At 40.7% G+C, this 21,505-nt stretch overlaps 1 protein-coding gene across 3 annotated transcripts in view; it reads right to left on the bottom strand.

Moving 5' to 3' along the window:
- The window catches only part of LOC131105249 (RNA-binding motif, single-stranded-interacting protein 3-like), a 150,262-nt gene that overhangs the window by 25,190 nt on the left and 103,567 nt on the right, over positions 1-21,505 (bottom strand). For all 3 annotated transcript variants that reach the window (XM_078790937.1, XM_078790939.1, XM_078790938.1), the window contains exons 11-12: positions 8,147-8,304; positions 6,362-6,441 (exon numbers count right to left, since the gene is read on the bottom strand). In XM_078790937.1, coding sequence (XP_078647063.1) covers positions 6,362-6,441; positions 8,147-8,304 — 238 coding nt within the window. The remainder of the gene's footprint in view (positions 1-6,361; positions 6,442-8,146; positions 8,305-21,505) is intronic.

Here is a 21,505-nt window from a genome sequence, read left to right as displayed (position 1 = left end):
GTCGGACTGTTGAGCTGCATAGGCAAGGCCTCTCGCAGGGCGCCATTGCTGCTGAGGTTTGATGCTCTAAGACATATTTTCAACCGAGAAGAACCTCAGTTCAACTTTTGTTCAGTTTTATTATGGAACCAAAACGTCACCGGCCCTGAGCCAGAGGATCTGATTGGTTCTCTGTCAAAACACAGGATGATCCCCGCCCAAATGAAGGTTGTTACTGGTGCCGAGTGCTGCCCAGTAACAACGACAGCAGCAAATATGGGACATTGAAAGGTGGAGAAAAAAATGTAACCTTGACAGGCTTGATGGAGATCCCACACAGCACAGTGGAGGGAGAGCCATCATGATCTGGGGGGCTTTTTCCTTCAGTGGAACAATGGAGCTTCAGGTTGTGCAGGGGCGTCAAATGACAGCTGGATTTGTGGAGATGTTGCAGGGTGCATCCCTGGTGACTGAAGGTCCTTGTCTGTGTGGTAATGACCGGGTCTTTCACCAGGACAACGCTGCATTTGACAATGGCTGCCTGACAAAGGACGTCTTCCAGAGTAATAACCTCACTCCCCCTTTTGGACCATCCTGTCCGTCTCCCTGATCTAAATCCAACTGAGTACAAAAAGGAACATCGGTTCCAGACAGTGGATGCCCTCTGTGACGCCATCTTCACCACCTAGAGCAGTGCTTCTCAAATAGCGGGGGAAGCCCCCCTAGGGGGTAGGAGGGCACCGGCATCAAGCATGCTTCATTATTGAGTCCTTTTTTATAAAATGCTATTTCTATTCTATTTCAGCTCATAAACCGCCTGCTTCTGTTTCATGCTTTCTAGGTTGTTTTTTTTTGTCTCACTCATATTTCTTCTTTTTGCATTTTGAAGCTCTTCTTAAAACCTCCTGAACATCCAACAGTTCAAAATATAAAATCTTGCAATTTTTCAGATGGTCTTAAAATTTTGATCAGTAGTGTATGCGGAGGAATTAAATGCTAAAAGTGCCACATCACAGTAAATATTAATAAATATTAGCCTGCTTCAGTTTCATGCTTTCTCAATTTTTTTTTTTGGTCTCACTCACATTTCTTCTTTTTGCATTTTGAAGCTCTACTTTAAAACCTCCTCAACATCCAACAGTTCAAAATATAAAATCTTGCAATTTTTCAGATGGTCTTAAAATTTTGATCAGTAGTTTATGTGGGGAAATTAAATGCTAAAAGTGCCACATCACAGTAAATATTAATAAATATTAATATTAATATTTTGTCACTCCATCCCTCTTCACAAGGGCAGCCAACAGATGAGGAGCATTCATGGGCACAACGGTGCAAAAACCAGTGTCGCTTTAAGCCATGCCAACGCAATTTACACTTGGGTGTGAAGAGAAATCCCAAATAAATAAGATGGGGTATAAATATAATACACACCGGTTTCCCTTGCCAGCTTCCCTCAAGAAGACTTCAGTGCAATCTGATTTCCCTCAAAGAATATCTGAGTTAAGTTGGCTGAACAAACTAGTGCGCCGTGCAGACGACAGCCTGCAGGCAGAATTGGCTGTTTAATGGCGCACATTTAGTGGTGCTTTACAGTTGTGATTGTTTCTATTACATTTCATTACATATTTCCATACTATTATTGTTGTCCTTGCGCTCTAATTGTTTTTCATGCACTGTTTGCACGGCCACTGTGGTCAAATTTGCATTTGCTCTTCGATAGCCTCGATTAGTCTATGCATTTATTTAAAAATGTCACAGTATTCAAATTAGCTTAGATTTATACACCATTATGAGAAAGATGCACTGTTAATATGTGATCTTACAAAATGTCTTTTGCTGCTTTGGACTTTTTGCCACTGTGGGAATAATAATGTGTAAGCGTGACAGACCCACACTACAATCTAATGTGTTCTGTTGTGTTTTCCCCAGTAGTCAATACAACTAAACAACGTCTGCTGGAGAGGCACCAACTTGACAAGATCAATGGAACACAAGACAAAATGCTTAGCAGGACTGGTCAATTTGTCCAGCAGAATCCACCCCAATTTTGGTGCTTTCTTTTCTTTGTTCAGGTCAAGAGAAAGACACCAACGACGTTTACATGCACTTTTTTTTAAGGGTCGGGCTAACATACCTCAATTATGCAATTATGCAGCCGTTTAAGAACAATCTAGCGTTTGGGGGGCGCACCAACCAATCAGGCTAATGTAGGGCGCGTATACGTTCTGGAGGACACATCTTTAGTCCTCTAAAACTACGACCCCCCAAAGACAACCAAACAAAACTGCAAACTTAAATTATGATTATTGTTTTGTGCTGATGAATTGAAACGTTGACCAACGTCTGAAAAAGATGCATGGCAGCAATTACATGGCGTGGCATTCCGATGGTCAAACTGGAGCTGGTATGCATAATAAATGGAGATACACGAGAGATGAATCTTCCTCAATGCAACATAGAAATAAGGAATATAATATATGCAGACGTAATTTAACATCCTGTATTAAAATGCTGAACATGCAAGACTTTGCTGCTGATTAAAAGGGATGAGGCAGATGGCAGAATGATGCTGCTGACCACTTTTTTTTTTTTTTAAAGTTTGTTAGAGACTAAATTCATCCTGATATCTACAATACGAAGTAATGGAAATGTTTTCTAATGATCCTGCGATATTATTTAAATTACAAAAGTATAAAATCCCCAATCGGATGCGATGGAAGCTCCGTTCATGCGATGAATGCGATGACGCGACGTGTCAATGCGTCGCCCAATGAGCGTCGTGTTATGAGAACACACGGAGAAAGGCACAGGCAAAATGGGATTAGACAGGAGGAGCCCAAGGAGGCGATGCAACCATCCATTTTCGATACCACTTGTCCTAAGGAGGCTCACAGGTGAACGGGAGTTCGGTTAAGTGGAGACTCAAATTGTCCACAGGTGAGAATCTGGCTGTGAATGATTGTTTCTACTTATGTGTCTGGCAACCATATGTGTCTCTGTCTGGTATATATATATATATATATATATACAAATATATACACAGTATATATAGATACTGTAGGGGTGTGGCAACTGCTATATACAGTCCCTTTTCATTCTGGGTTTTCCATTTTTAAATAAAATTGGAGAATCTTTTAAATTGTGTGATTTCTTCGACAGCAACATGGTCCACTGAACCAGGAAGACGGTGAAATAAAATATTCTTTATAGTCCACACGCTTTTAGAAAAGTCTGTCCATGGTGAAGATTGTCTAAAACTCAGTTTTGTGTCTACAGGTATATCTCGTTGGCTTGTGTCATAAGAAATTTGCAAAATGATCTCATATATGGAATGCATTTTCGGGCTTCTGTTTGGCCAAAATTCACACGACAGCCGGCGAACGTGTTTTTGTGCGGTCATGCTCTTGTGGATACGCTGCGGTGGGGAAAACGTCCATTGAAAAGCAAAAGATCCGTATTCATTTGGACATGGCCGTAGGTCTATCACCTATAATGTATGTAGCCTTCCACGGTTCCAAGCTTTCACAATCATGAATAATTTCCCAACGTGCACCCAGCTTGCTATGCCGGGGATCTAACAATGGGAGTAAGATTTTAAACATTACGTGTTAGCTTAATTGCTTGTTTTTGAGAGCAGCGCCTTAATCAGTTAAAGCCCACCTAATTTCATTGTGTATTAACTTCTCCATTGACAGTACAGCTTTCCGTTTCATCTCACAGAGGCTGCAGATAGAAAAGCAGCATGGGTGGAAAATGACACCATTAGTTATGTTTCCACTCCAATGTCCACACTTTAATCACATTTCCATGAAATTAGCCAAAGAAAATGCAAATCTATGCACGTCCACACTCCACCATGAACAGCCAGAGTTGGCCACATGAAACCGAGCAGCTGGTGACACTTATTCTCCATTTCTCTAATAAGATGACACATTAAAAGAGCACTGATCAAAACCCAAAACATAAAAAAACATGTGGAAAACATGCTGGAAAGAAGAATTCTATTTTTGGCACATTTATGGAGGGATGAAGGTTCCTCTTTGGCACATCTGATATACCTGTTCAAATGGCACTTACATTACATTAGCTGGTAATACAAGGGATTCATTGTTTTACTGTACACCAAACCTTTTAAATTATGGCTGGGAAGTGGCGTCTTTCTGGCAGAATGATCATGCGTTTGCCCTGGAAGTCAGGACTAAGGATCAGCTGGGATTGCTCTAGTCTCCTTGTTGGTCTTACTGGATGCTTTACGATATAATATTACCGAATTCTCCATCCTGGCCTTTTGTCTCAACATATTGCATCGTCATGCTTCCAATGTAGTGCAACCATGGTTGGCTTAGTTTTCAGTTTATGCTGAAAATGTATGGAAAAATGTTGCCTTGGTTTGCGTAACTGTCCTGGTTAGCGTACAATGTGCCGTGCATGAATCCAACTGTGTTTTTAATTATTTTTATTCGCACACTCGCAACTGGAAACCGGAACTGGTAGTCATTTTTTATTATGAGATAAAAATATTTGTTTTCAATTTGAGTCGGATCTTCGGATTAATGACACTAACCGAGGTTCCACAACTTTTTTTTTTACCATAACATTTGGATGCAATGTGGTTTTGTTTTCTTTCCAGTGTGGGCATAATAGTCCTTGGTACGATTGATATGAGCATGATGGGTGAGTCAGAAAGGACTAGTATGTTTTACAAAGACACGGCCAGAGGTAGAAGCACTGGACTCCATCAGTTCCATTTCAGGCTTTTCTGACACACATAAATCCTCAACAAAGCAGTGCTAGGATCAGAACCCAAGGTGCCACTCTGATAGAATTAGAGTGAAAGAAAGAGTTTTCTTTGTGGTCTATGCCGCATACGTGTTATTATTTACATGGCCTCCCCGCTGGTAACTTGCTGGGGACATTATGTTCCTGGAGAACGCCAGACCTGACATCTTAGTGCGTTTTCATGATCTCCTCAATCAGGCATGACTGCACAATTGTTTTTTCTCTGCTAAGTGAATTTTCAGCAATTGTAGGCTAACAAAGTGATTTCCCCTGGGGGGGAGCCTTGAGGGGGTGTAGTCTGACTTATCTGTAGGATGTGATTTAAGCTTACACGCTGGTCCTTAATGTCAGATCCTTTATGTGGGACATAACTTACTTTTTTATACTTCCCTGACTCTAATCAGTCCGGAGATGTTTGTTTCCATTTGGAAGCCCTACAGTTGAAGGCCCCTAAAAATTTCAAATGTTTGAGGGGAAGTATGCCTCCAATGTTGCACAAAACCCTAGCGATCTAATTGTTGTCATTCGTTGCATCACATAAAACATCGATAATGACACAAGACACTTGACACTTCCTAGCTCTCTTCTTCTACGACTTTGATTCTAAACGTTAGCTCTAAGCCAGCCTGCAGAACATCACTGCACTACATAGCCCACACTTTAAGAAGCAGCTCAGAACTACAAAATACTTAAAATACTGTCAACACTATTTCACTTATTTCTTAAGACAAATTTCTTGAACGATCATAAAGGTTTTGAGAAGGTAACAGCATCCCAGAATGTATCGTCTTTGACCCTAAAGGTTCTACTATGTATCTCCATTTACTAATAAAGGCAATGTAAGTGGATGCTTCTGAGACTGAACCGCACAGGAGGCTGATTCCCACAAATCATGCTAGCAGGACACGGGGCGATGCATCCCGTCTGCCCTTGATTTCCATTTTATCCAGTCCACTGCACAGCCTGTTTTACTATCTGATCGCTTTATACCTCCTTGTCTTCTTTTTCCTCACTTGTCGCTTTCTGTTTTGTTGTATCAAACACACCCTTCATCTCCTTAAACCGTCTGACATCGCCATATTCGGCTTCATCATGGCTGCCTGCTCTGTATTCCGCACTTCATCCTTCCTCTTTGTTGTCAAATGTCCAGAATGTACGCAGACCATTTTGGTCTTTATAGTATAGTAAATGTTTATACTATAACAATTAGTTTGCTGTTTTTCTCCACAGATTTTCCGCAGGACCGGCCATTTTAAGGAGTTGCATCATCACTTCATTTTGCCTCTCATGCGCTAAACGTAATAGATACATATAGATATAATAGTATCGCACACGCAATAGTAATATATAATAGATATAATAGTACAAATACGTTGTCGGGAAAGGGCGTTCGGGTTCATAAAAACGTATAAGTTTGTCTTTAGTATTGAATGAGTGAAGTATTTGGACAATGATGCTTGCCAACTGGCCTACTTGATTAAACGTGAAATGGACTGATGGATGGAAAACATACAGACAGACAGCAGAAGTCATCTGAAATGTTCAAAGATGATTGAATCCCAGCTGGGACAGCAGAAGGCCAAAGTTTGGGATCGACACCTACCTGTCATGCCTGGAGGAGTTTTCAAGAATTTTCCATTGAAATTTTGAATAACCACATCACACTTTTCTGTAGACTCCATCCTGAGAGACAGCAAAGGAAAGAAGATTAGACCTGATTAGACCTGATTAGACCTGATTAGACCTTATCCAAGGACAAAAGATCTTTTTAGAACACAATTTCCAATATACAGTACACAAACGCTGATCAGTACACGCATGTATTACATAACAATACATACCTGCCTGATATGAGATATGCATGCACGAGCGAAATGTCTGGAGTGGGGCCGCTGACTCCCGTGCACGCGAGTGTGTGTGCGTGTGCATGTTTTCTATGGGGTTTCCTCTCCTTTGTCCCACTTTAAAAGCTCCATTCAGTTGGAGCTGTTGTGTGTCATGTCCCCTTTGTCTGCCCCATTCAGCCATGCTCGCCCAATCACAGCTCAATGACTAATTGCCTGCTTGGCAAGCAAAGCCAGTGTGTGAAGGGGAAATGGTGACAAGAGAGACGGCTTGTGTGTGTGCGGGTCTTGGGTTTCCTTCATATAACCACTGACCCTTAAGGGGGACCTGACTGCATGCTAATCAGCGGCACACTCCACAGTGAAACCGAGAGGATCACATGCCAACACTGGCACGCACGATTGGTGAAGGGACAAAGGAAATGTGGCGCTACTGCATTTGAGGAAGGAAGGGGGAGGCGGTCTCTAACACGGATATGTTATATTCATTTACTGTATAGATATATCCTACTTATTGTGTCATCATTATTGCATGGATCCCAAATAGACTGTTTGCCAGATGTAGTAAATACATACAGTACATACGGATGTACTTGTGGAAATGGAAATGGTAATTGTATAGGTTTTATTTTGGTTTTGGCCAGAAATATTTCAATATTGAACAAAGCAAAATTTTCATTTTATCTTTATTGCTCTCAGGTTCTACCATATCTTACTTATTGTGTGGAAATATGGGCTAATAACTATAAAAGCAATCTTCACTCGCTAAATGTACTGCAAAAAAGGCCAGTAAGGATAATTCATAATGCCGCCTACAGAGAACATACTAACTCCTTATTTCTAAAATCACAAATACTTCAACTTGCTGATATAGTTCATCTTCAAACAGCTAAAATAATGCATAAGGCTAAAAATAACCAATTAGCTAAAAATGTCATCTAATACTTCTCTACAAGAGAGGAGAAATATGATCTCAGGGAAGAACTAAATGTGAAACACTTATATGCTAGGACTACATTATGTTAGCCATAGCATTTCAGTCTGTGGAATCAAACAAAAAAAAACCCAAACAAAATAAATACAAAAAAAATTTTTTTAATTATATCAGAAGGGCAGGAAGTGAACAAATGTAACAGTTAGTGATTGTAAAAGTACCAGATGGAGGGGTAGGATTTAATAAGCTTTGCTTCTTCCTACTCCTTTCGGACATGTGGAACTGGGAACTGATTATGGGATGCACTCAATTGGAATCTGATGCATGTTCAAATGAAATAAAACCATTACCATTACCATTTGTTTTGATTTCATACGGGCAGCAGCACCCAAAGCTCATTGAGGAGACTTCCATGTCAGTCTCCAAAAATCTCATATAAGTCCAGAAAAAGTTGCTAGATTTGTCGCTGCCCACTTTTTAAACAAAGTGTATCAATCAGGCTCTAAATCCTTGCAATGTGTAAGAATCAGCCAAACAGCCAAAGCTTCTCATGGCAATGCAACGTTCAAGTTACATGGGAAAGACGGAACTGGAGATAGCTTTTTCACACCTGGCAAATCCAACCCCTCTGCTCAGTCCGTTAGCGTCCCTCAGTATCCGGGTAGAAATAACATGACCGAAAGGCTTCAGCATGTTCTCCAGCTCCTGCTCATCCATGGACACCGGCAGGTTGGAGATGTAAAGGTTGGTTGGGTCCTGTTCCTGTTGCTGCAATAAGAGCAGATGGAGAAAATGCATAAGAATTCAAGATGTCACTTAGAAATGACTGCTTACTTCCACTTTGGCGTATGGATAAAAGACAAAGGAACGTTGAAACGCTCCTTTAATTCTCTCTCAGGGATGATAACGTCAGACATTACAACGCCCCCGTGTAAAGCAAAACACCTTTTCTCCCCCATTTAACTCTCTTCTAAAAGCAATGAGCATTAAAGCGGAGTCCTTTGAATTATTTCCACATTTATGACTCCATATGTCACCATAAAACCACAGTCAATTCCACTCAATTTTGCTCAAAGGAAGGATAAACACAGCATTGAAAAGACACACATTAGTGTCACACTCGCAACCCGCTTAGCGACGAGCAACAACCGATAGAATTCATGCTTGTTTACTAAGTTGCATTTAAGTTCTCCTTGGAAATGGCGGAACCTGCTTCTAATGTGCTCCTCACTTAACTCGGCTGACATACTTTTTATTATTTTTGTTGTCTTTGGCAGCTTTCCATTAAAAGAATCCTTCACAGGAGACGTGTGTGTGTGTGTGTGTGTGTGTGTGTGTGTGTGCTTGCTAAATATTGTCAATAAATGCTATGAGTTTCATGTTGCTAACATACAACTCCAGTAATCCTGAGCTGGGGAACAAACAGGTTAGCATAAGACGAAAAAGTAAAGTAAGTCAGAGCTCTGTACTGTAAATCAACCATCACCAAATGGCGGAGCTCGGTCTGGATGCGGTCCAATGGACGACCCTTTATGGACCCGTGACCAATTCAAGGGAAATAAAATAATAAATCAAATCAACTTTATTTGTAGAGCACTTTTCCTGCAATGACATGCAACACAAAGAATTAAAAACAATTACCACAATTAAAAGGAAAAACAATTACTAACAATTACTCCCTCCCACCCTCCACACTAGACACACACTGGGAGGAGCCGCCATCGGGGAACCAGCACCCGGGCCCCCCGACTCCAACAGACGGGCGGACCCCCACATCAAAGGGAGGAACCCCCGGCCGGCCGGGTCGAAGGGACCCAAGGATGGCACCCCCTCAGCAGACCCGACACAGCCCCCAGTGTGGAGGACCCCCCCAGAAGAAACTAAAGACTAAGAGCATAAAATAGGACTAAAAAGATAAAAACGTAAGAAAGTTTAAAAATATTAGTTAAAAGCCTGATTAAAAAGGTGTGTCTTTAATCTTTATAATATATAATATATATATAAATAAAATATCGCATAATTACATCAGTTATTACGGTGACGTAACATCCCTGAAAAGGAGCCATGGAATCGTTGTTTACCTGCCTAGAAGTGACTGGGAGAACATCATTTGAGGGGAAGTCAGCGCAGTGAAAAGACCCGCAGGTGAGTTGTTACGAGTGTAGCGGCAAAATGCATCCGCCCGGCTGCTCTTTGTGCGAATGCATGTTGTGGAGGGTATGGAAGAGGCGTGTGATGAGATTGATGCGGGTGCCATTCAGGGATGGATAAGGCACTCAAGGCTCTTCTTTGCCTCCATGTCTGCCAAGGGAAGATACGCCTGTGATGGGGATGGAACCTTGTGGTCAGACGCTAGATGCTGCCTAATTATTTTTCTTGCCTTTTTCTCTTGATATATTTTCTGCGGTTTCATTTTGGTGGCCAATGTGAGACAAGTACTCACATAAGGGTGGCGATAAGTTGATACCTGAAATGTCCCGATGGCCAGCGAAGTGGTCACAGCCACGTATAGCTGACCCACTGCAGCAGTGTTAGTTTCCACGTCACACTACAAACTGCATGTATGCAGTAGTTATGGGCCAAAATTATCATATTTCATAGCATCAGATTTGAACGACTTTTCATCTTTAAGTGAATTAATATCCAATAAAATGCTTAAAGATGGACTAAGAGTCAAATATATGATTCCATGTGTCCAAACACTTGATGCAAAATTCAAGAGGAAAAGTAATCGACCTAAGAAACATTTATACGATTAAAATTACGCCCCATATCAAATGAAAAAGCAGCAGACACTCCTAACCCACAATTTTACCATGCTGACTTTGGGATTGTTCCATTCCTACTGAGGATGGGGGTCACATCTAGAAAATGAATGGATGGAAGGAGCACGCTCATTTGCAACGAGTGACAACTGTCGTTTGTTTACACGCTTGAGCGGCGGCTTGATGAGGTCATCTCTCGCACGCCGGGAGCTGCTGGAAATGTGAATTTCTCTTGGAATGTAATAAACTAAAATATCTTTGTGTGTATGTAAAGTATTCATGTATGCATACAGTGTACAATGTACACGTATGTAGTGGAATTAACATTGTCAACAAGCAGCTCTGTTTGTTGATTCAAGCACATTTTTACTGCCATGAGAGCAAACGTCCCGCGTCGGTTTGAATTCAAGCGGCCTTCGGGACCTTCTATTACCATGGGAATTGTCAATTCACTACTGAGCAAGATCTCCAAGCTGGCAGGAACGTCAAGACCTTCAAATTTGTGCTTCACTGAATGGCTAAGAGTTAGCGTCCCAGAGGATAACGTCAGGACTTTAGTACAGTCAGAGCGTCCAGGAACACGAGAGCCAAGTGGAAGAAGACACAAAGGTGGGCTTGAACTGGAGGTGAACCAAGTGTGGTGTGGAGATGGACATTTTAAAGTCCATCCATTTCAGCATGGGTTTTTATTAGCGGGAAAAAAATCCATGCTGATATCGAGGACATCGCTAATTTTCGTATTTTTTTAATGCATACTAAAGATGATGCTACTTTTCATTACGCCCATCAGTGTGTGGATGGATGGATGGATGGATGGATGGATGGATGGATGGATAGATAGATGGACTTTTTTTATGTCATTGCACAATAACACAGCAGTGAAATTGCCAACGAAATGTCGTTACCTGGCTCCTCTATAATAATAAATAATAATGTGGAGAATAAAAAGATGACATCAAATATGAACAATATGAACAATTTGTACAAATAATTTAGAATAAATAATAATAATTTAAAGTATTGCGTGTGCGTGTGGGCAGGTTGATTTGGATCATGTAGTTTTGTATGACCATATGTAGTTTTGTATGCACTTCATTTTACAGAAATAAAAAAAAATCCCAGCTCAAACATATTTTCACTTTCATTTTACATCATCCAACCATGTTTCTGTGTTGATGAATGGTAGAGTGGTGTCAAGATAAAGTGAAAGTCCTTTGGTTCTCCAAAGCCTCATTCTTTCCATTCCTTGCTTGTTATGATTATACGGTACATATATATATATACAGTATATACACATAGCTAGCAATGACCTAGAAGGGCATTGCAAGATGGCCACCCCCCTTCCAGATGTTGATTATAATGCATGCCCGTGCAATTGCACTCCCTGCCTGCAGCATAAGAATTTAAGTGCTTTGGAGGACCCGCGTGTGATTGAACTGCTTGACTTTGCTAAAAGTTACAGTAAACTTTGTGCAACAACGTTAGCCTGTCTCTCTGCAGCTTGTAAATGACTCACCTCTCCCCCCCCCCTCTGTGGTTTTACCCTCTCCTTATCCTCGCTCTCTTTTTCTCTGCAACATCTGTCTTGAGCTGGCAACAGCTCAACACCGACTGCTCCTCCACTGAACCCGCCTGCTAGTCAGTCAGCTTGCGTTTTCAAGCCCATTAAACCTCACGGCTACATCGGTAACACTGATATGGGGCTTTTATTATGTTGCTTTATGGCTAGCATGCAAAACATGGAAAGGGTGATTAGAGGAGTGATGGTATGGACAAGGGAATGTGCTGAGAGAGTTAATGCCACACCTGACAAGGATGAGTAGTACATGCCTTTGGGCTAAATTACAGAAATCTAATATATATCTAGTATATATCAATCTATACCGCTTGTCCTCATTAGGGTGGTGGGCAAGATGGAGCCTTTCATGGGGGAATTGGCGTGAGGGCCTGGGATGTTTTTTTTTTTGGTTGGGGGGGGGCAAAATATATTATGCCAGTCAAAATATTCAGATATTATGTTGGCTTTTCGGCAGAAGTAGACAATCTGTCACTCACGGTCATTTGACGGTCATGTATGTTTGTTTTGCACCGTGGATGAGGTGGTTGTCGAGATGAAATAATAATAATAATAATAATAATAATAATAATAATAATAATAATAATAATAATAATAATAATAATAATACATTTTATTTGTGTAGTGCTTTTCAAAATGGAGTTGAATAAAAGCAAGTAAACAGAGTAAAAGATACGTTCAAATACAACATTCATTTGTTCATACACATTTGTTTATACACATTTATACACAGTTATAGTTATATATTTATACAACAGTCGGGTATAAAAAGTTAGACATTAAAAACAGATTTAAAGAGGTGGGTTTTTAGTTGTTTTTTGAAACTGGGTAGGTCAGGGCAAGCACCGAGTGAATGGGGCAAAGAGTTCCAGAGGGTGGGGGCACCGATGGAGTAGGCTCTGTCACTCTAAAAGCGACTTCATCGATCACAAGTTTGTCTCAGATTGACTCCGACTACGTGCAAGTCATGTTGGCAGCTCGGATGTTAAAAGTTTATATTAAATACTTTGGAAGCATCTGGTGGGCCGGATTCAAACGCAGGGCAGATGTGGCCCCCGGGCCGAAGTTTGGCTATCACTGATTTAGAGTACGGATAAAACCATGTGGAATGCAATCATCATTAGCGGACTAAAAACTGACTAAACTGACTAAAAACTGACTAAAAACTAGTGACTAGTGACTAAAAACCTGCACGTTTATTCCTTTCCTGATTTCTAACCTTTCCTTCAGTGTTCACCATGTCTATATCGCCCTAACATCAGTCAAAATCCTCCAAAATGGCCGGTCCCGATTGGGACAGCTGTGAAAATGTCTGGGATTGAATGAGTTGACGTGGAATGAAAGTGTTTAATTTGTCGTCACAACATCAGGTCATCTGCGTCTCGGTCCCAAACCGTCTTAGTCTTGATCTCGGCTTGGTCTCAACTCCCCAAGTCTTGATCTAGACCACAACACAAGTCAAAATATATTGTCTGAGTAGTAATAAAAGTATTCCTTTGGCCTGGTATTTACTGTTGGTTTAAGTGATTCCATTAGCGGCTGGCGCGTTTAAAAGCTGCCCTGACCTGCTGGAATCTTAATTATGGCAGCTTCACCGTACTGGAAAACCTATGAGTCACATTTACGGCATCTCTAAGAGCAACACCTTATTTCACAAATGAAGCACCGGAGCCACCCATTAACCCAAACAAAAACAAAGAGAAAGCAGATAGATAAGAAGCACTTAGCCGGGAAAGAGAAAAGCCTTTAAAACAGCTAGCCGGGCATTTCCATAAAGAAATTCCGTCATTTAGGGAAGCACACTTTTCATTGTAGGTCGAATCACATCTTCTTTATCCTTACTCTAAACTTCTCCTGTGAAAAGTCCACACTCGCTATTTCCCCCCTCCTCCTCTTTGTCAGAATAAACCCTAATCCCCTGTAATGGTATAGCCCAGCTGGCCAAAATGCTATCTGAATACATGATTAATAATTAAAGAGCACACTCACTCCTGCGTCCTCCATCCCGTCTCTTTGCCCCTTGTCTCCTTTCACATTCCCACCCTACCATGCCCCCTTCAATGACACCTTGTTCTTCCCCATATTCGCCCTCCAAATCCTCCGGTTCCTCAAGCCAGCATCTAATCTTTCATAATGATTGTCTGGGTGTCTAAACGCTTTCTAACGGCTTAATCAATACTTAATGAACATAGCATAAATACTTTATGAACCCTAAACCCTGATATCCCCAGGGTTTCATTAGCCAAGGAGATGTACACTTCTCCAGCTTCTTAATGGCTGGAGGCTGGCTGGAATCTACACCGGGTACTGATGACCTCATCAGCGAGTCTCCGGTCAGCTCATATTACCGCAGTTATGCCGTTTTACCACAATCTCTTCTAACCTTGTCAAAGCTCTGTGGAGAACGCGCCGTCAAGGTTGTATCGATCAAACGGCATCCATAAAGCCTTCTGGTTCTTCTGGTCCTCATCAAGACATTTGCCTGAATATTTTGTACAATAGTTGAATGTGGCAATTTGGAACTCATACATCATATTTTTATACATGATAGATAATTAACCTAATTTCAAGAGCTATTTACTTGTTGACTGTATAGGATAACCTTAAGAATCAGGGATTGGTTTTTTGTCTAGTTTAGTTCAGAAATGTTAGAAATGAGTAAATAAATCATTTTGCTTTTTCCAACAAGCATTCAGCTTATTCATTTTGCAATAAAATGTAATTTCATTTTCATTTATTTTAAGAATATTTTTATTGGTCATATGAAGTATCTTATTCTGAACATAAGCATTTTCATCTTAAAGGTCCAGTTTAGAAATAAAAGCCTTAAATCTAGGATTTCCATCCATTCTCAGCTGTTTTCGGGGCGAGAGGCGGGGTACACCCTGGACTGGTGGCCAGCCAATCACAGGGCACATATAGACAAACAACCATTCACACTCACATTCATACCTATGGACAATTTGGAGTCGCCAATGAAGCTAACATGTTTTTGGGATGGGGGAGTTTTCCAGTTTCCAAAAACATGCAAACTCCACACCCGAGAGGGGAATCAAACCCGGGTCTCCGAGCAGTGTGGCCTGTGCGCTAACGGCTCCATCCTTCCTGTTTAAAAATATAGAAATCTCAATGTATTTATAAATGTACTTGCTGTATGGACAGACACCTTCACTTGTTTTAAGCCATTTTTCTACGTATTTGATAGCTGTTTTTTTCAGTGAAAACGGGCTTTCTAACTTTATTTTTTTTTCACTATGAAAATATATGATTTATAAATTAGAAATCCTACTTCGCTGAAATTCAGTTATCACTTTTGAGTGAGGAACCAAATGAGGGATTAAAGTATATTTGAGTCTCAACCCAGATAGCAAAATCAGATTAAAATGTGTACATTTAAAAATAAATATGTATATCTATATATACATTCCAGCGGTAAGTTTGACCTTTGTGTGTGTGATGGCACCAGAAGTGTGCTGAAGGAGAAAAATGGAGAGGAACTGGAAATGCGGTACACATGTTTCCGTCCTGGCTGGTCACTATATTATGCTGACAATAAAAGGGAACAGTATTTAATCTTTAAGGCCCGTTGTTAACATAACCGGGTCATCTGTCGGCCTTGCGGTCCCTTGCAATTAAGGAAGGGAACGCTGAGTCGACTTCGCATATTACCAATGTGGTTGACTGACACACAAATCTCTGTTCCGTGATAATTATAACAGCATGAAACATATGGCTGTTGTAACATTTACACTCATATGAAAGATTCAAACATGGCTCGTGGGCTTGACAAAGATTATATGACAGCAGAATCTCTATGGATATTAATTTAAATAGAATATAATCCCAACCGCTGTACTGTACTATTTAGTAACCATGTAGCCTTAACTGCTTTCAAATTGGATCCCAAAAAATGTCGAAAGTGCTTCACCACTGCAGAGTTTTAGTGTAAAGATACATTTATCTGTAAAAACACTACTAAAATTGATCCATGCGCTGTGTAAATTCCATACCAAACTGTTCTGTGGTTAATTGGCCACAAAGGTCATTAAGCTTTGCTAACCTTTAAAAGATTCAACTCATTGTAAGAGCCTCATTAACTAAGTGGAAAAGACTTCTCACATGTACGACTTGTGAAAATATACAAAAGTAGAAAAGCTGTGCTCGACTCTCGTGGTCGTCAAAGAAACCGTGACTCACCAAATGAATGACATCACAGCTGACTGAATGACAAACCGCCTGTGTCACTATTTCATTCATTTGTGACAAACGCACCGTTTTCCTCTTTCCAGCTTTCAGTTCTACGAGCATCTACCCACTCCATGACTCACTGAAAACATTAAGATCAGACTTTTTCGGTCATTGAGACTAAACACACACAAGATCTGCTCCTTTTTCTTCTGGGATGTGTCTTCCTCCGTCCTGCTTTCACCTCATATTTCTCCACATTCCACTTACTCCGTCACGTCTGTGTCTATGTACTAAATAGCCAGTAATTCATCAGAGCATCCGAGGGAGAGCCAGAGAGCCAGACGCCACTGCACAGCAGCGTGGAGGCGGCTTTCTTACCGTTTGGTAACGGCCTGTCCAGGGCTGGCATCAATCACGCTGCTGTGGGACGGTAAAACCATCAGAGGTACGACTCCGATATGAATACTGATGCTCGTATCGGGATGATGATGTAGACAATCTCACGTTCCTACAGAGTTTGGTTGTCGTGTTTGGATGCTACGCTTTCTGTTGTTTTGACGTAGATTTGACTCCCCGAACCATCAGCATGGAATACAGCATATGTGTGTGGGATTGATTCCACTAGAAAACGACCAGCAGTGTAATTTCCTGTGGTTGTGTGGTTCATGCCAGTCTCCCCAAAATCCAAATGAGGTATTTTGACTGGGAAAACATGATGCTGTAGTTATAATTTACACTCTGGTCAATGGTTACCAACAGATACTTGGTACTGGACTTCCAGTTGTTCCAAGCGTTCATAAAACAGACAAAAAGGCTTCACTGGTATTACAGCCAAGCCAATTGTCACTCTCACACTCACACACATATACGCAGGCGCCAAGTACACACATAAAGAATAAAACATGACCAGAATGCTTGGTGCTCTCTGACGTTCTTAACGGTCTCCTCTTCTGTACTGAATGTTGTAATCATGGCTAATGGGACTCAGCTGTTGGCCAATCTAATTACTTGGAATGCAGACAGATGATCTGGACGACATGCTGACACACACACACACACACACACACGTATGCGAGCCCCCTCCACCCCCCACCACCACCACACACAAGTGCTTCCATAGCTACTCCATTTATGCATCCGCCACTCCAAGTGTGTGTGTGCATGATGCCTGCATATGGCTGTTTGAGGGGGTCTCCTTGGTGCAAATAAACAGAAAGCGTGAGAGTGCACACGGCTGCATGCTTGGCAAGGGTCAATAAAAAGTTCAGGCGGCATTTGCATTGTTTCTACAAGTCAGCCAGTTGGTGCACACGTTTATTACCGACATTTTATTCTTTACGCGATTCAATCCTGCTTTAAACCAGGGTTTCTAAAGAGAATATACTGTATACTGTAATGTATTGTATTCTTTGTTTCTACAGGCTTTGCTCTCCTGATAAATACGACTAGCAGTCTAGCAGCATAACTTATATGTTTTTTTGACCCCAAACATTACACTTACATTACTTTAACATGATGTCAGCCATGACATGTCCAACATGATAGACTGAAGATATCCTCCCACCCCATGTGGAAGTGGTAAGTGTATGAACCTGTGTATTATTTAACTAGCAGGTCCCTGCTCCATCTTTCCTGGAAAAGGTCAATGTTTTGTTGCGTCCATTCTGAATTTATATTTGCTGCTTTTCTAAGATATAGACAAAGTATACGGAATTTTTAATACAACAAGGCAATGCAGTAAGTACAGTACATCAATTCATTCACAAATAAATATTGGATAATTGTTGTCGTATTAGTGGCACAGCGGTTGAGTGGTTAGCGCGCAGACCTCACAGCAAGGAGACCAGGGTTAAATTCCACCCTAGGCCTTCTCTGTGTGGAGTTTGCATGTTCTCCCCGTGCATGCGTGGGTTTTCTCCGGGTACTCCGGTTTCCTCCCACATTCCAAAAACATGCTAGGTTAATTGGCCACTCCAAATTGTCCATAGGTATGAATGTGAGTGTGAATGGTTGTTTGTCTATATGTGCCCTGTGATTGGCTGGGATAGGCTCCAGCACCCCCTGCGACCCTCGTGAGGATAAAAGCGGTAGAAAATGAATGAATAAATGAATGAATGAATGAATGTTGTCGTATTGACGTCACATGAGACCTTGTTGGCCTGCTCTGACTACGGACAGAATAGGATTCTGGGAAATCCTCTCTGTAAATGATTCATGGAGTCTGAAACAGAAAAGGCAAGTTGTCTTTGATTGCAGGTACACACCCTGATAATGCATTTGAGGACGTGTGTGTGTGTAAGTATGAGTTAGTTTATGCACTGCCTTGTTAGTGCCAAAAGTGTTGTACAGGCTTTTAGCAGGCTTGCCTATGCATTCATATGCATTCATATATGAAATCATATTCATATGTCCACTGAGGGGTGGAATGGCAATTGAAGTATTAATAGAAACTGTTCTTACAAAGTTGGAAGCACAGAATGGAAAAAAAATACAGATATCTTGTTATCGTGAAGAACGCTGTACCAGTAGTCCCAAACTTTTAACAGTCTCGTAACCCTTGAGACATTGACCCGAATCGTATTAGGCTCCTGTTATTACGAGCCAATATTCTTCCTCGCAGCTTATTTCCACAGGACAAGTGTCAAGCAAGTCAAGAATAAATCCCCGACCTCGCCGCCCAAGGTGTCTGGTCTTCAACATAAACAATAACCTAGCACTGCCTACTCTAGCAGATTAAAAGCTCGGCTGCTAAAATGACTCACATCCCACCTCCTCCATCTCCCTGCTCTCTATTTCCCTTTCACTGAACCATTCCTTAATTGTCTGTCTCAGAACGTTTTATTGCAAAAATGCAATAAAGCAGTAGGCCTGTTGTGCTTGCGGGATTAAGACTGAGGAAGCACTCTGTCGGATCAGGGGAGAAAACATTTAAATACGTTTTTGGAGACAAACATAATTCATTGTTTTCTACTTCTTTTGACCTGCAAAATGGCACGAGGCTTGCTCGCAGGCAAATTGAAGAGAAAATGAAGTTATAACAAAGGAAGGAAATAGGCAGGAAATACCAAAATGTGAAGAGAAGTTCACAGGAGCAGTACTCTACGTTTATGCTTGGGGTGTTGCAGTGATGAAAACGTGTTTGATTCTGGTTTGTCGTAATTATTCTGCATCTATGAACCTCTTTTCGGTAAAAAAATGTGAGTAGAGATGTATAACGTAAAAAACAACAACAATTTAATCATACGCGGTTGAAGCCTCCAACTTGGGTCCAGCATGAAGGCCGGTCCAGTATGGTCCAAGGTCCAAGGTCTGACCTGCCTCTGAGGCCCCAACCATGAATTGGAGTTTACGCCTCAATAAAAGACCCATTTCATCAACTCTGTTTTCTCCACATCTGTCAAGCTGTAATTGAACAATCAAGGTCAAATATGTGAAGGTCAAGCTGTTGTGTATACAGATTGTGTGGTTGGTTCGGTGTAGAATCAAAACCCAAGTCATCCAAATTGACAAACCTCTGCCAAGGCTGGCAAGGCCGCCAATCCTAATCTATTTCATGTTTTGACTTGAGGAAATTCATAAAACCACAGACTGGTGGAACATAAATCTGAAGCCATATGTCTGGGAATTATTTTTTTTATTTTTATTTTTTTACAAATTTGACACTTGAATTTAGGGATCGGCATGCAATGTCCACATTTCACATTTATTTGAATATAGATTGAATCAATATATATATATATATATACGGTATATCAACAGATTTTATGACTTGTTACCAATATGCAGCTTGATTAATAATTGATAGACTGATTAATTCCTAACTTATAAGAGAGTGAAGTTCAGTGCACTTTGGTGAACTTAAAACAAGGAAGTGAGGTTTACTGCATATATTGAAGTAGTGTATACGATATATATGCAACACAGATTAAATAAAAAGTGTGATAATAAAGATTTTAATGTGGAAAAACACAATCATGATCTATTTCAAATGAATAGAAAATGAAGAGTTACTCCACAGTTGATGATTTTGCCCATCTGTAAAAGACGCCCCGAGCCTATTTTTGCTGTCGGAACAGTCATCTACAAATATTCGAGCATTCCTACTCTTCTGCGTAAATTGAGTCACTGAACTTAAAATGTATGAATTTAGTATGTATTATTCGACTTATCAATCACTATAAAAATGTAATGGGTTCCTACCGAGGCCAAGGTGTATCTCTGATAAAGTGTTTGTGCAAATCTATATGCTGTAGGTTTCTGTGCAATCTTGCAAGCAGCTAGAGTACGGAGCAAATCTCATAAGCTCCCTGGAAGAAATATTAAACACAATATGAAATTCAGTATGAATTCCCACCACAGTTCTGAACAGTTATTATTCACAGAGTGAAATATTCCCTGTTTTTATGGCTGCTTGCAAAACTGCCATTAATACTTGGCAATGGCTCCTCTCTTTGCTATGAAATATATTCGCATGTATTCATTTTTTTCCAACCTAGTGGTTAGGAGCCAAGGGGTTAACATTTCTCAAGGACACAAACTTGCATTTATGGAGGTGATAAATCTTAGTTATTTTTCTTCAATACATACTCTGTGGGGTCTCCAAAGTACAAACCTCAGATCTTTGCTTATACCAAAATGTTCGGAAAATCGTATTTTAGAAAAATAACAACCCTTTTAATTCCTCAAGGGGAAAATATTTTTTACAGCTTCCTTTTTAGACATGCTACATACACAGCAGTCAGAAATCCACATACTCTCCACTCTATACTTACATTATTATAATGCACCATGTCCAAGGTCAAAAAACATGTTTTAGAGCTTTGTTAGATTGAATAACTTACTCGCTGTGCGTACATAACAAGTAGCTTTTCTGTTGTCTTTGAGACTCCAAGGCTTTTAAACACTTTATCCCAGTCATAAAAATGTCTTGGAATATGTTATTTACTGGATCACAAACTTGTGCGTGTCCATAGACGCATGATGTGTGTTTTGCACTTCCAACGGATACAGCTTCATCCCAATCAATGCATTTGTCCTACAGACGTAAAGCTTGAAAGCCATGGCCTGTTGCCATGGTTATCTCTGTTCGAGACCAGAGGGATTAACCTCCCGGGGAGGGCTTGAGAGAACGGAGGAGACATGGAGGAAGCATGTGAGAGGAGCGAAACAAGGGCAAACCAAAAGAAAAAAAATACTGTGGGTTTGAATAAATCAATAGATACATAAAATATGGTTTGTTTTGGCATGTCTTGCTTTGCTTTGGATCTATGCGCTATGCTGGTGACATGCACTCACCGGCCACATCATTAGGTACACCTGCATCTATTGAGATCTAATACATGAGCTAAGCTGAGGATCTTTGGAAAGGCAACACTTTGGCAAATACAATTGAAAAAATAAACAACTTTATAAAATATTTTGCTGGAGTTAGCTGCATTGG

Source organism: Doryrhamphus excisus, linkage group LG5 (genome assembly GCF_037039965.1).
Source record: "Doryrhamphus excisus strain RoL-2023G ecotype Guam linkage group LG5, RoL_Dexc_Guam_v1.1, whole genome shotgun sequence".
Classification (NCBI taxonomy): domain Eukaryota; kingdom Metazoa; phylum Chordata; class Actinopteri; order Syngnathiformes; family Syngnathidae; genus Doryrhamphus; species Doryrhamphus excisus.
Note: the sequence above shows the minus strand (reverse complement) of the source record. Positions and strands in the feature narration are given on the sequence as shown.